We start from the raw sequence: 15,456 nt of genomic DNA on the forward strand, positions 1-15,456 counted from the left end.
TCATACATTTCATTTATAGAGTAGTTATCTATATATTTAAAGATGCTTTGCATGACAAAATATATTATTCCCAGGCTCTTTTTTTGACTAAACTAGAAGGTAAATTCTCTCCACTTCTCTGCGATGTAAAAATACCTCTTAAACTTAATATTTCATCAATTCTGATAAGCTAGTATTCTATTATTATTCATTAATAATGGTCACTTCACACTTAGCAGAGCTTAAATTAATCCAGTTACTGCACATAATTTACCAAAATCCACATTTATTCATTAATGACAGTAAAATCTTTGCAATAATTCTTCTTTCAAAACTATAAATTGTGATGTAAATATACAGTAGACAGTATAGCGAAAAACATATATATATAGGAATTTCTGTTTTGGTAACGACAATACAATTCAAACAATTGGTGTATTTACTGCTGTGGAGTTTTCTGTCAGGAGTTTAAACCTTAGGCGGTCTGTTTTTATGTTAAAAAATAAGGAGATTTTTTAAAACCTTTTTTGTTAAATGTTCATGAAATAATGCTGATTATTTTCTGTCTGGTCCCAGTTGTGCGTTGGAAAGTGTTCCCAGAATTCCCTGAGCTCATTTGTAGTCATCAACCCACCAGCTGGACCTGCTGGGCTCTGTAGGTGTCAAAGTCCTCAGGAAGCGTGTCTGCAGTGGGAAACAGCAGGAAGTGAAAAAACTGTTTAACCAATGGAAAAAGGAAAATTCCACCTAAAGTCATATTATATTTACAACTATATATGTTAATGCTTAATTAATTTCTACTTGTTTTATTTAGCAAGCTACCTACTGTAGAAGAGACTACTAATAGGGGTGAAATGTGCAAAACCAAAGGCATGTAGCTGTAAAGCAGAGTGACGCAATAAGCCCGTTCAGAAACTGGACTGACCGTTGCAGCGATAACGCAGGTTGGCCCAGATGATGTTCTCCTGGGAGAAGCAGAAGACTCCTAGTCGGCCTCCTCTCATTGTGGTGTCTATGATGACGCCTGTGTCCGCCACCATCTGAGGACCCTCGTAGAAACGAACTCTGCATGCCAACAAAGAGCAGGTAAAAACATCACACTGGAGCAAATGGATTCATGATCTGTAGCATAAAGAATTTAGAAGTGGTTCTAGTCAAGAACAGCTGTGTTTGCAGTTATATTTCAATGTCGTTATCTGGAGATAACAAGTTGATTATTTTGTTTCCTCGAGAAAATGAGCTTTGTTTTCTCAAGATCACAAGATAATCAACCTGTTGTCACGAGAAAACAAAAGGAACATTTCCTGTTATGTCCGTTTGTTGGTTGGTTGTTTTGTCAGCCTAATTACACAAAAACTATCTATCTAACTATCCATGACACTTGGATTGAAGGAGACTGTTGGGCCTCGGCAGAGGTATGCACTCTACTGAGTGTTGTTTTTTTTGTGATGACTAGCCCGTTATCACAGGAAAACAAGCCCAGTCTGTATGCTAAGCTAGGCTAAGCATGACCAGGACAGAACTGAACGCACAGAGATTTCCATTTATTTATTTAACCTCGAAAAACCAGGACATATCCTCATTTACAATGGTGTCGAGATACAAAACAGTTAGGCAATGAGCCAATGTTCTATGTAGCTAATAAAAAGTACAGAGATTAATTTGACCTCTAACTCTGTCGGTACCTGATGTAGCCGTCAGCGGGTCGGTGCTGGAGGAACCAGCGGTAAGAAGTCTTGTCCTTCCAGCCAACATTGCGAGCGTCTTTCCACAGCAGTTTGACCTGCTCACTGGTGTCGCCGGTGTGCCACAGGGCGTTCCTCAGGTTCTCACCTGGACCCGTGTCCGACTTGACAGCCTTTTTCAAAACCACAAATGACAAGAAGTCTGGACCAACCTTTGATTGCAGTGTGTCGGTTAGCATGTCATAGCAACTCTTTAATATTGGAATGCTTCAGGAAAAACTGAATATTGTAAACTTTAAACACATCTGACCTGAGGTAGTTTACACGAAAGACACTACCTAAACTGCTAGAAAGTGTCAAATGTAATTTCTGTAACTGCAGAGTTCAGTAACAACCATAATTGTAGTTGAAGGCATCCCTGAGTAAACCAGTACTTCCTTATCCACTGGAGCTAACAATCCAAAATGTAATTATATCTAAGCATTAATATTTTTTCTTTAGCAGTGGTATAGGCTACCTTCAGTTGGATGCCTGGTTCTGCCACGGCTCTGAACGGGTTTGCCTGCCAGTAGATCTGTTCGACCTGCTTCCACATCACCACGTAGAAACTGGAGCTGTCCTGGTACCCGAAGATAAACCCTGCGTAGTCGTCGTCCGTTACCGTGTTCACATGAAACGTCCCTTCAAAGTCTACACCGCTGAATGCAGTGTAACCTGGTGGAGAGACAGGTGTCACAGAAGGGCTGTTATAAAGTACAATATACTGTATAAGTGATGGAAACTGAATGTTGTCTTTTGGTCTGATGTAATGGAAGTCAAAGGAAGCTGTGAATCTGGTGTGCAAGTGCTCTTTGGATTGCAATTTTGTTGTTTTTTTGTATCTAGCTCGTGTCTCACTGAGGTTTTTGGGTGTGGATGGACTCTTGTGGTATATATACTGTATATTGATCTTCCAATCTAACTTGGGCAAATCAACCAATGCCACTGTCTCAAAATGTCACTCACTATTCCTTTAAAAAGTAGGTGTAATAATCTTACCAACAGCCAACCCAGGATCACTGTTCATAGTCTGGACAATCTCTCTTCCCTGTACAAACAAAAAAGTGGATTTAAGATTGAATTTAATCTGAGGTGATGTTTAGTATTTTGGGACACAAACTAAGAAACATGTCGTTGAACCTGGTTCAGCACCACCCAGTTGGGGTCGATCTGTGCGTCTCCCTCCGGATCTAAAACGACGGTCTGGTACTCCCTGAAGTCGGTGAGGGTGACCTCAGCGTTTTCTGGACAAACGTCAATGGTGTCGATGATGGTGTCGTTGTCAAAATCCTTCTCGCATATATCACCCACACCGTCACCTGAGGGGGTAAATAGATGTAGACCGTGGTAAGAAGAACATTTTTCTTTGTTGCTAGATGTAAGAAAACGGAGGGTGATCACCCACCGTTAGTGTCCTCCTGCAGAGGGTTGGGGATCAGTCTGCAATTATCGGGACCAGGTGGCAGCAGGTCCGGGATGCCGTCGTTATCATCGTCATCATCACACTCGTCTCCTTTGCCGTCCTTGTCGGTGTCCAGCTGGGAACTGTTGATAACGGCTGGACAGTTGTCCCGAGAGTCTTGGTGACCGTCGCCATCACTGGAAAAGAGAGACTTTCACTGGCACGTGCATATTTTGGGTTCCAGTAGCCTTATTATACAGATAATTAAAAATGAATGCAGTTGATGAGGTCACACAATACCTGTCCTTGTTGGTGTCACAGGGGTCTCCAATCAAGTCGTTGTCCACATCCGTCTGAGAAAGATGAAATACATTATTGTTATAAAACTGATCAACATCTGTGTGACACATTCTGGAGTCAACAACAGAGGTTCTTCTGATTCCCAATAGACCACAGAGGCGAGTATAAAAACAACATGTTATTACAAAGAGGGGAACAAAGGGGGTTGCCAACCTGTTCAGGGTTTTTAACATAAGGACAGCTGTCGCAGGCGTCTCCCACTTTGTCTCCATCACGATCTTTCTGGTCAGCGTTGGGAACCCTTTGGCAGTTATCCAGGTGATTGGGGATTCCTGAGATTAAAGTGGGCATCAGCAAATGTGTCAATATTTTTTACATGACAGTACAGTTTTTATAAATATTGGTAGGATTAATCAAAATTTGCAGGTTTAAACCGACTTTTGATATTTTGGTGGTGTTAAACCATGTAAAAACACACAGAGTACTAACCATCCCCATCAATGTCTTCATCACACTCATCACCGAATTTATCCACATCTGTGTCTTTTTGGTCGTTGTTTTTGATGGCGCGACAGTTGTCGCACGCATCGCCAAAGTCGTCCTCATCAGTGTTCTTCTGGTCCACGTTAGGCACCAACACACAGTTATCCTGTACGGAAATTGTTTTAGTCCTTTAGTACAGTGACATGAGAAACGTAGATGCCCACTGGCTTTTAATTACTTTTTATATCTCTGTATATCCAATCAATATTTTTTACGCATGAACCTGCATGTTGAGGATCCCATCCCCATCTGCATCTTCATCACAGGCGTCACCAATTCCATCACCATCGGCATCTTCTTGACCAGAGTTGGGCACAGTAAGACAATTGTCCTGAAAGGAGAAACACTCACTATTAAAGTAGATGACAAGAGGAAAAAATAAAATCAGATCATATAGTGACTATAAGAGTGTTTGGTTTACAAACTATCTCTTACCGTGGAGAACATGCTTTAAATCAAAAACTGTTCAAACTAAAAATTTAAGTTTTGAGTTTTGGTGTCCCATGATGGTCACATTGTTGTTTCTATTGCAAGTCTGGAAAAGTTTTAAGACAATCTAACTTTAAATACTAAACAAAGGTACAATTTCTGAACAAGCATCACAGCATACAGTACACATTTTACCACATCTCTGTAAGACCTGTGAATATTTTATTTTTTGCAGATGACTAAATCATTTATGTGATTATTTATGCTGAGGATTTGTCAGTAATATTCAAACATGTATTCATGGTATTCAAGAGACTCACCTTGTCACAGTTTCTCTCAGGACAGACCAGTTTCTCATCAGGGAAACCATCGATGTCGCTGTCAGGCCCACAGAGGTAGCCGTTGCCAGCCCATCCGACTCCACACTGTGAGGATGGATAATGTTTTATGTACTGTACAGCCTGTTTTCATCGGCCCTGTTTGTGTAGCATACAGAACCAGATGACCTAAATTGCTCAAACAGACATTTCATAATTCATCCTCAGAGATATATATTTCAAAGAGCTGGGTCAAATATGCTTACATGACTTTGTAATTTGTTTAGCAGCTGTGTATAAACCTCTATTTTTAAGCTGTGCCTGAATGTCTCATTTTAGAGGCACTTAAAACAAATGTGGCAGTAAGAAGGAGCATTATTAAGTTTAATTTTGTAGATTTTACAGAAGCAAAAGCTATATAAGTGGATCATGAAGATTTTCACAAAAAAAATTCCTGGGCTGCAAAAGTGTGATACTCTGAGAAATGTCAGCTCAGAACAGGAAGCAGAAAGTTAAATTTATTCACCTGACACTCGATCTTGCCCTCCCGATGGACGATGCACTCAGCGCTGGCGTGGCAGGGGTTGGGTTGGCCATTCCCACAGGCTCTCTCTGGCTTACAGCCACGTCGCTGATCCCCAATGTAGCCAGTCTTACATGGACCACACCTAAACGAGCCCTGATGACACACAGAGGAAACAGACCCATCATAAGAGTCAAGAGACAACTCTTAAACTAACTGAAGTGTGCTGAAATCTTTTTTATGGGCTATGGGACACTATATTAGCAGCAGATTTCCTGTAAACATGACTAAACTAAATGTAATGTATCTTAAATAGTGATTATACTCACAGGGGTGTTCATGCAGGCAGAGTTCTCCACACAGCCTCCATTGCTGGTGCTACATTCATTGATATCTTTGCAGACCTTGATGGGACAAGGAGACAGGAAGAAAATCCAAAAACTTCAACAGGCTTTAGCGTAAAGAGTGAAAAAAGAAGCGGAAACAAAGCAGAGCGAAGACAGACGTATGTTAAGGGTTAAGGTGGTGCTGAAACACATCAGTGCACACTGTTTGACATATTGTGTATGTACAGAAGAGAGTGAGGAGGTGTTGCTGAAGGATGAAGAGAGGGTAAGGTGGTGAGAAGCAAAGATATACATGGTGAGGTGCACAGGGGAAAGTTTCTTCTCCCCAAGTTCCATCAAAAACTGTCAACAATCTCCTAAAGGAGAGAAGTTAACTCTAACCATTTCAGTTAGATAGGTTATTTGGCAAATGCTTTAGGTGACTTAAGTATTTATACAATCGTAATCTTTAGAGACAATCAGTTAATCTTCAGTGACAACAAGACCTTGATTCCTTTAAACAATATTGATATAATAATGTTGTTATTGTGTGTGATACAGCACTATTAATAGACACTTTCTACCTCTGTACAACTGAAACTCAAGGTTCACTCATTATGAGAAAAATAATATGTGAACCTTGAGTTGAGAACGTTTTATCACATATGTGTTTCCAAGGCCAAGATTGAATCTCCTCGCATTGTTTTCTTCTTCTGTTGTAATATTAATTGCAGAAGTATAAACTGAGAGTAGTGAAGAAGAGCTGATCAGTCTGCGTTCTCTTATTCTGACCTGTTTGTTGTCGGTGGCGTAGGCGAGTCCAACGCCCTGGACCTGAGGGCCGGTGTATCCAGCAGGACAGGAACCACAGCGGAAACCCGGGGAGGTGTTTATGCAGCGCACACCCATGTGACACGGCTTCACGATACACTGCCAACAACAACGACACAGAAACAAACATCAAGACCAATCCAAATCTTGTTACACATGTTTACTGAGATGATTACTTTCAACTGTGTTTTGCGATATGGGAGATAATCAATGACAATTTAATTAGTTTTAACGTCACACTACATTGTGCAAGTGGAGAATTGGTTCACGTGTTACTTCAAGAAAGAGATGATTTCCTATCAATTGGTAGCTTTGTGTAAGAGCGTCTCCCGACAATGTGTGGGGTCCCTCAAGGGTCGATTGTCGGACATCTGTTATTTAATTTTTACATGCTGCCGCTAAGGTTATCCAAACCTACGCTAAACTTAAAAACACTTATCTGTGTACCTCGTCCACATCAGTGCAGTGGGTACCGTTGCCCTCCATGCCGTCAGGGCAGGGTCCACACTTGATTCCATGAGGGGTCTCCATACACTTCACTCCTGGGTGACAGGGGTTGGGCACACAGGAGGGACGAGGGTGCATTCCTCCCATCCCTGAGGAGAGAGGAGGTCAACTTTCCTCTGTTCTCAGCTCATTGAAGCATCTTTTGACACAGTTCTACTGATTTATTTATATCATCTCATCTAAGTTGTCCTGATGGTTTCCGTAGTATATTTGCTTTATACGATGATATGAACCTCCCAATCAACATAAATATCATTACATTATTTCTCAAAATTTTTCATCTTGAGCACAAAGTTATCTGAACAAAAACCAAAGCCTCAAATTCAACTGAAAAGTATTGTGGAAATTTTAACTGTTAAAATAGAAAAATGTGCTTTGCTCAGCTGGTCGACTCACCACAGGCTTCACACTCCATCACAGTGTTCTTCAGGAATACAATCTCTTTTACCTGGAAAATACAGTCAGTCCAATGATGACATTTATTAGGATTTACACCAAATGTAGACATTAGCATCACGTGTTAGCTTCATGTTTGCTGTCTAAATGTTTAAAGCAACATTATGTAGAAATCGGCATTTTGTGTGAATTTGCGCCCCCCACAGTTTATGAGTGCAACACCACTGTTGAAAAGTCAAATCCCAGCTCTGTACAGTTTGTACTAACTACAAACATCATAACAATGTTATGTGTTGAAAACTTGAATGTTGAAGTAAACATGTATGTAACGCCGTGATCCGACCCTCTTGACTGAAGTTACATAGTGCAGAAACAAGTGATGGGGGGCGGAGTGGCTGAGACAGAGACACCATTCACCCTATTATAGACACTGTACCATAACATGACTTTAAAGTTGCTATTTTAAGGTAAATATGTTACATAATGTTGATTTAATGTGTTTTTACCTGTTGTTTCAGAAGCTCTTTAATCTCAGCCAGTGCAAGGTTCGTCATTTTAATCTGACTGATAATTTCTCCATCTGAAACGAGAAAAAAAATATTACAATCATTTTAAAAGATAACAACACAACAATGTCTATTTTAAGCAACAGATTTACCTTCTGAAGGAACCAGTCCACACATATACAGTGTTTAACTGTGGACTTGGGGGTAGATAATACTTTGTGAATCCATGATGTGATGAAGGTCATACTTTTCTTCACCATTGATTTAGAACATTTTTGTTTGGCACTTCACTAACAAATCTTAATTTGAAGTATTCAGGTCTCTTTCTTAGGTAAAATTAGAAATAATATTGTATGAATTCTGTATTACAAGTTTAAGTCATACATTCAAAATATTACTAAACCAAAAGTATTAGCATTAAAATATACTGAAAGTACCAAAAGTATTAGTAGTGATTATTGATTTTCTTTAATATGTGCATTACTTTAATATTGCAGCTGATGAAGGTGGGACTTCGATATATCGAAGTAAATAGTATCTACAGGTATAACATAAATGTAGTGTAATAAAATTACAATATTTTTCAGAGGGAAAAAATATCAATTAGAAGATAATTAAAGCACTTCAGTAAAGTACCTCAAAATTGTACTTTAGTACAGTACTTGAGTAAATGTACTTTGTTACTTTCCACCAATGCCTTTAACTGCAACCTCATGTGGCTATTGGTTTCAATAAGTAAAACTAACGAGACTAAAAACACATTTTAAAATAATTCAATAAAAAATGTGAGATTTTGTTCTGAATAACAAATAAAGATATAAAACTTGGAGAGGATATGACCTGCTCCGAATAAAAAAAACATCATCAAGAGCAGACCAGAAACACAACAGAAGCACCAATAAAGACCAAGATAATATAATAACAAAAGTGTGTAGTCTTGACGAGCTCATCAGTCTTCCTGTTGGCTGAACATCCAGGACCAGAAGCTCAGTGGGGAGCAAATATGGTCATACAGAGAGGGGGCACAACACACAACATGATCCACTGCCTGTCAAATACCAGAGTCTAATACCTGAGGCTCCTCAGTCACCGCAGGCCTCATTTGTATCCTCTACTACCCACGCATTCACTGGAGTCAGAGATGTTTTGATTGCAGCCGCAGAATTGATTTTCCAGATATGGAAAGATACAAGGAGGATACATTTTTCAAGCTTACAGGAAAGAAACTCTGCGGGCGTCTTTGAGTTTGTACAGTGTAGTACAGTAAAGTGTTTGTCCAGGGTTTTGATGGAGATTGTAATCTCTCAACTATTGTGTCTAGAAAGGACTTCATTTCTTCTTTCAAGGAAACAATGTCACTTATAAACATTTAAGTAGTTTTATTACAAAAGTAAAACTGACACAAGAAAATCTTGGAAAGCAAAGCAAAATTGAATCTATTTAGTGAATACACGAATGAGTAAACTGTGTTTGTTCATCAGAAGGAGCGAGCAAACGAGGAATCAGTGATTTATCGGACACAGCTTTTAAAATGAACGACAGTGAAGGCACATTTGCACCAAGAGTAGTTATTTGACTTTTGGTGACTCACTTTAATTTGGTTTATTTGCTCAAGCTGTTTGAACTATGGTGACACCAGATAGCAACAAATAACTGCAGTGTGATTAACGAGGAAACAATAAGGTAACATAAAATGCAAGTTTTTGTTGGCATAAAAAGGTGGTTTGCAGGTCACTGAAACTCTCTCTGAAGATTAACTCACTTCGTTTGTGCAAATCAAACATAAAAATGCGACAAAACTAATTTTAAATCTACAATACCTGATTTTTTGGCCCTTGGGGAAAGCAGAAACCAGTTGTGAACACAATATTGACATATTAAGAACAGTTATCAATATCTGGCTATTTGCTGCTAAATACCCCACTATGTCCACCAGCTAGTCTCTTAACTGTGTCTGTCTGCTGTTAGGTGCTGAGCAGGTGTAGCACAGTTAGTCTTTCGAGCTTTTTTGCAGAAAACAACTGAAAATGACATTGTGGAGCAGTGAGATTAAAACCAAAACAGTAAACTTGCAGCCGGACAGCTAAATGATGAGTTGAAACTCGCTATAAAGCTCCAACTTTGGTGATAATTCCCTATATGAGTGACGTCTTTATCATAAGTCGCTTTAACTTCTTTTGTGATGATAATAAGATCACAGATTTTCTGGATGTCGGATTCACAAAGCTTATCTCAACACAGGAGCTGATCCTTTGGGATTTTCAGGTGTGGTCGGATCCTGACGTAACATGCTGTTTGTCCTAATTGACCCCCATCGTCCCCCTCAAACACCGTCCCTTCCCCCAGAGGAGCCGTACGAGGGCAGAAATCTCCCTGAGCATGAAGCGCAGGAAATGTGGTCTTCTCATTAGCAGCAACTCTGTTTACTGAATGGATTCCACAGAAGAAAGAGAAGATAGAGGAAATAAATCTCTCTCACTGCTAATAGAAAGGTAAAGACAACAGAAAGCTCACTGATTGTTTTTCCTTATTGTGTGCAAGCGCAGGCACAGAAAACACAACCTCCGAACACCAAGCAGATACTCATTTACATTATGAGATAATGATAAAAAGGAACAAAACTATGTACTAATTCAATGATGTTACAAACCTTTGAAATGTTCATTTTCTCGTCCATCTCAGACATTTTGCTTTTGGTGTTTCTCCATTTTAACACGTTCAGTACCAGCCTATATATTAATACAGTAAAATACAGTGTTGTAAAAACTATTCAAAAGTCATACTTGGGTAAAAGTAAAGATATGGTGTGAAAATATTACTCTGGTAAGAGTGAAAGTCACTCATATGAATAAAAAATTGACAATATTTGAGTAAAGTCTTAAAGTATCAGATATGAATATACTTCAGTATCAAAAGTAATTTCCTGACAGTAAATTTACCTTAGTATAAAAAGTATGTGTAAAAGTAAATGATACATATAATTACATGTATGTATAAACTGTATACTGTAGGTCGACAGCATTTTCCTGATTATCAGAATTGTTTTGTTTTGTTTTTTCAGTCTGACAGTAGATAAAATAAATTAATTTAAAATGCAATCTGCAAAGTAACTAGTAACTAAAGTTATCAAATAAATGTAGTGGAGTAAAAGTAAAAAGTATCAGAAAAGGGAAATACTTAAGTAAAGTACAAGCTCCTCAAAACTGGACTTATGTAGAGTACTTGAGTAAATGTTCTTAGTCACTTTCCATCACTGTTGACCGATTATTGATTCCAATATTCAGCATTTTTCTGATTATTGGAATCGTTTTGTTTTTTTAATCTGATTTGCGATTCAATAAATTAATTTAAAATGTGCTACTTTGCTAACTAGAGGCTAGAAGTTATCAAATACATGTAGTGGAGTAAAAGTACAATGTTTGCCTCCAAAATGTAGTGGAGTGGAAGTATAAAGAAGCAGAAAATGGAAATACTCAAGTAAAGTGCAAGTACCTCAAAATTGCTCTTAAGGAGAATACTTGGGTTAATGTTCTTAGTTACTTTCGATCACTGTCGACCAATTATCAGATCTGATATTCAGCTAGATATCTATGTATTTATTTATTTATGAAAACAATGAACATTGGATCCAAAAATTGGTCGACAGTGACGGAAAGTAAGTTACTCAAATTTTCTATTTAATTGCAATTTTGAGAATTTTACTTGAGTATTTACATTTTCTGCTACTTTATACTTCCACCCCACTACATTTTGGAAGCAAATATCGTACTTTTACTGCACTACATTTATTTACCTCCAAAATGTAGTACAGTGAAAGTATAAAGTAGCAGAAAATGAAAACACTCAGGTAAAGTAAAAGTACTTTACTTTTGTTTTAGTATTTTATCACAGTTTTTCTGGCAAACATGTTATTTCCCAAGAAAGATTAATGAAGTTCCATCTTATTGTTTCCCACCTGCACAGCCCAAAACAAAAATAATGTCTTTAATAAACAATAAACACATTCTTCTCACCTCTCTGTCCTGCTGCAGTGTGTCCTCCCATGTAGAGCGCACAGCTCAGCACCAGAAACCACAGCATGGTTGAATCTGTGCTGCAGAAGCTGCTGTCCTCTCTTCTGCCTTCAGCTCGGACTCAGCGCTCCTCCTGCAGACCTACTTTCAGTTCTCTTTTCTACCCTCGCTCTGGCTTTTATTCCCCGCTCCACCTCCCCCAACCTGGCTTTCATCCCCGTCCTTTCCCCTCAAACTCCCCTGCAAATGGGAACAGGATTGATTGCTCAACACATTAACACCCCCACGTATGATACATGCAACAACATCTGTTTTTATCATACTGCTTCATTGTGGACTTTTATTTCACTCCAAAAAGACAATATGGTTTGTTTTGAGCGAGTTGATTAGTGTTCATATTATAATCCTTCATTTATGACAAAGTGGGCGGTTCATGGTCAATTTTATATGTTTAGTTTTAAATGTATTGATCGGTTGGTTGTGTGTTTGGCTCCTGATTTGGCAGCCTGACGTGAGAGAGAATATGGCTGGAAACCGAACTGAGACTGGACACAGCCTCCATGACCGACAGGGGACACAGTACGGAGGTGATTTACAGAGGCTCTGACCAGGGTTACTTTGGGCGCAGGAGAGGCGTGAAACAGGAGAGAAGCGACAGAGAGTCGTACATCAGCAGCAGCTGAATATTTACAAATGTTACTCTGTGAATTGAGGATTTATTTCAACCCATCTGGAGGCGATTGTTGAAAGACAAGCCAGTGACTGTGTTGGTGAGTTATATTTTGTTTATGTTGAGCTTGAATGAAGTGTGTTTTAAGCTTGTCTTACTTGAGTAAGAGTTAATTTATTCCTTTAATTCCTTGATATTTTGTTGTTTTGTGAGTTTATAATGTTAACAGCTGGCATATATCTCCCAGCTAAAACTACAGGGCTATCAGACTACAAAGTGGTATTAGTAGACACGACGGGCCAGGGCTAGCTGGTTCGGTTCAGTAGAAATTCTGCAACACAGTACGTAAACGTCTTTGTCATACCATCAACACTGTTGTTTCTTCAAACTACAGTTCTGGCCGTATCTTACAAATTGCTCCTTTCATGAATAAGTAAACAAATAGTCTGTTTTTTTTTACTTTAGTGTCACACCATTTTGAGAAGAAATTCAAGTAAAGAATGATCTTTTAGATCATTTTTAGAGTAAGTACACCAATTTATAATTTTTTATTCATTAAACACAGTAACTATTGTCTTTACAAACCAATCCGCAACCACATTGCCTGATTGTTGATGAAACTGGCTCTGCAACAGCTTTACATAGATGCAATTCTTCCCGTTAACTGGCCTCAGACATCTGAGTAAGGTAACAAAGAAGAAACACAACTCACTTCTTAGATAATATCAGGAAATAGTTCAGATCCAGTCCAGATTTTACAACAAACCCAAGTTTACTGCTTCATGATTACAAATGCATTAGATTCTAGTGTGTGTGTGTGTGTGTGTGTGTTAATGGCATCAGCAGATGTCAGTTACATTCCTGGCAGTGAAGTTTTTGGTCCAGTCACCTTGATAAGCTCTCACCACCTCCTCTCTCTGCTCGCTGCTTTGCCCAAAAAGAGGGAAGTCTCACTCTGGGCCTCCTCTGGAAAAACAAACACATCAGCAGCTTGTTTCTGCCATCATGCTGGAGACCTGGACGCTTCACTCTGAAGTGGAAGAAATTAAACATCTCTGAGATCTTTCTTCTCGTCTTTAAACAGCAGGAAATTAATGTTTTCAGGAATGTTAAGTCAGTAAATTAATTGTTTAATCAATGAAAACGATCTTATTCCACACTGTCTGTCAGTATCATTTACTGTTTGCAGTATTTCTTCATCACCTCATTCCAGCTCATCGTTGAAGCTTGATGTTTATATTTGAATCGAAGACTCCTTGTTTTTTCAGCTCCATATATTAATCAAAATTAATTGTTTTCTCTGTCTTTTGCATCATTATAGACCCACTTTCTCAAAATTCAGCCTGACACACTTGGTATCTCTGGAAACTTTGGGATGTCCACTAGAACTTAAAATAAGTTCTGTCGGTTCGAACGATGTTTGGCTGCACAGAGTGAGTTTGTACTGACTGACCCATCTGCCAGGCTGCTGCTTGTTGAAGGGGAACCCCACGATTTTTTACCCACGTCTTGGGGAGTACCACTGCATATAGGAAAATATAGGGAAAAAAACTATAAAAAGCATCTATTTTAGCTTTGAAACTACAAGTTTGAGGCTAGCAGCTTGAGGCTACATTAGCCTGCCTAGTATAACTGTGTGACCATGTGATGTAGTAATTGGAAAAAACAAGTGAAAAAAAAGTTTTTCCAACAGGGAACGCCATCTCAAGTTGGACCAACAACACAGAGAATCTGAGAAAATGATGCTGCATTCACGTGCTCCTCAAATAGTCCCACTTCCCGAGTTTGGAAGTCGTTCTTCGGACTTTGGTGTGTTCATGTGCGTCAAGTCAGAATGTAGGAGTGACATGGACGCCAAAAAGAAGTTGTTTTGTGTTTTATATATAAAGCCAGGATGCTTTTCTGGCTATTCTGACCCACAATCCTCCACATTAAAGTGTAAGTACTACGTTCTTTGTACTCCTTCTTTGTACTAAGGCTGCGATGGATGGGGGGCGACCCCCATTCCGACAGTCCGCCATTCCGACCGGGTTAGGGTTTCAGGTTCGGAATGGCGCCGTTTTTTCAAAAATAATTAAGGGCCGGCATTCCGAAACATGAAAGTGAATGTTCGGAATGGCGGCCCTTCGGAATGCCGCCCTGGAACCGCGATGGATATAGGAGCAAGAGAGTCAAAGCTCAAGGTGCACTGTTCATGACGAAGGAGTGCAATATGTCCTAATTGTAGGCATACTGCAAGCAACAGTGTGTACTTTGCAAGGGCAGCTGCAGTACGTACTAAAAGTAAAGAGAAAAAGTACACGATTCAGAACACACCCATGCACGTTACCACCAACCCAATATTTACTTTCATCCGCCATGTTTCAGCGTCATATGACCAAAACTTGTTCTGACTTTCTGAGCTGTTGTTCTGTCTTGAGGGGGCGTTCACGTGACTTTTTATTCCGGTAACACGCAATTATGGTACACGAGTGGCCGACATATGAAGCTGAAACAAGGCAAATATAAACGTCACGTTGATGTTAAGAAAACGCAATGCAAACCAGAGTGTCATTCCCAGCTTGTCAAAAACTGACGCAGCGGGATGGCAGGCGTCACTATTTGACAAGCTGGGAATGACACTCAAATATCAACTTTTCTTACAAATGGCGCCTTTAAATGTTCATCACCACGAAAATGTGTCAGTAAAAATGTTCGAAGCTTGACCAATTTTTTAGATCCTCACTATATTGATTTAGCTGGTGCAGTGGTAATCTTTTTTGTTGTGATTTATTATATTGAGCTTGAATTATAGTCCTCTCTCATCTGTGTCTTCAGCAGAAATGACCCAGTTTTCTTACAACTATCAATAAAGTTTATGTCATACATAAAACTGAAGAGAATAAATGAAACCTTTGGACTGTGTCCTTTACTCTGCTGAACTGATGCTTCAGAGATGGCTTCTGCATGTGAGCTCCAACAGTGCGACAAACGTAACCAACACATCCTTC

General features: G+C 39.2%; 1 protein-coding gene across 1 annotated transcript; it reads right to left on the minus strand.

Annotated features, from left to right (window-relative positions):
• Positions 1 to 604: 604 nt before the first annotated feature.
• Positions 605 to 11,863, minus strand: comp (cartilage oligomeric matrix protein). The gene is made up of 19 exons (XM_073476471.1): positions 11,797 to 11,863; positions 7,784 to 7,857; positions 7,278 to 7,329; positions 6,822 to 6,970; positions 6,336 to 6,473; positions 5,547 to 5,621; positions 5,221 to 5,373; positions 4,698 to 4,802; positions 4,172 to 4,279; positions 3,895 to 4,054; positions 3,619 to 3,737; positions 3,406 to 3,458; positions 3,109 to 3,302; positions 2,844 to 3,022; positions 2,703 to 2,751; positions 2,182 to 2,378; positions 1,665 to 1,837; positions 905 to 1,044; positions 605 to 663 (listed from the first exon to the last, which is right to left on the minus strand). Exons 1-19 carry the CDS (start codon positions 11,861 to 11,863, stop codon positions 605 to 607), a joined length of 2,244 nt encoding a protein of 747 aa, XP_073332572.1.
• Between the last annotated feature and the right edge of the window lie 3,593 nt (positions 11,864 to 15,456).

Source organism: Pagrus major, chromosome 11 (genome assembly GCF_040436345.1).
Source record: "Pagrus major chromosome 11, Pma_NU_1.0".
Classification (NCBI taxonomy): Eukaryota; Metazoa; Chordata; class Actinopteri; order Spariformes; family Sparidae; genus Pagrus; species Pagrus major.

Excerpts from the sequence above, each read along its gene's own strand:
- comp (XM_073476471.1), bottom strand. The coding sequence starts at position 11,863 with ATGCTGTGGTTTCTGGTGCTGAGCTGTGCGCTCTACATGGGAGGACAC. Across the intron at positions 3,738-3,894 it reads TGAAGACATTGATGGGGATG|GAATCCCCAATCACCTGGAT; the intron begins GTTAGTACTCTG and ends CTTTAATCTCAG. Across the intron at positions 2,379-2,702 it reads TGATCCTGGGTTGGCTGTTG|GTTACACTGCATTCAGCGGT; the intron begins GTAAGATTATTA and ends TCTCTCCACCAG.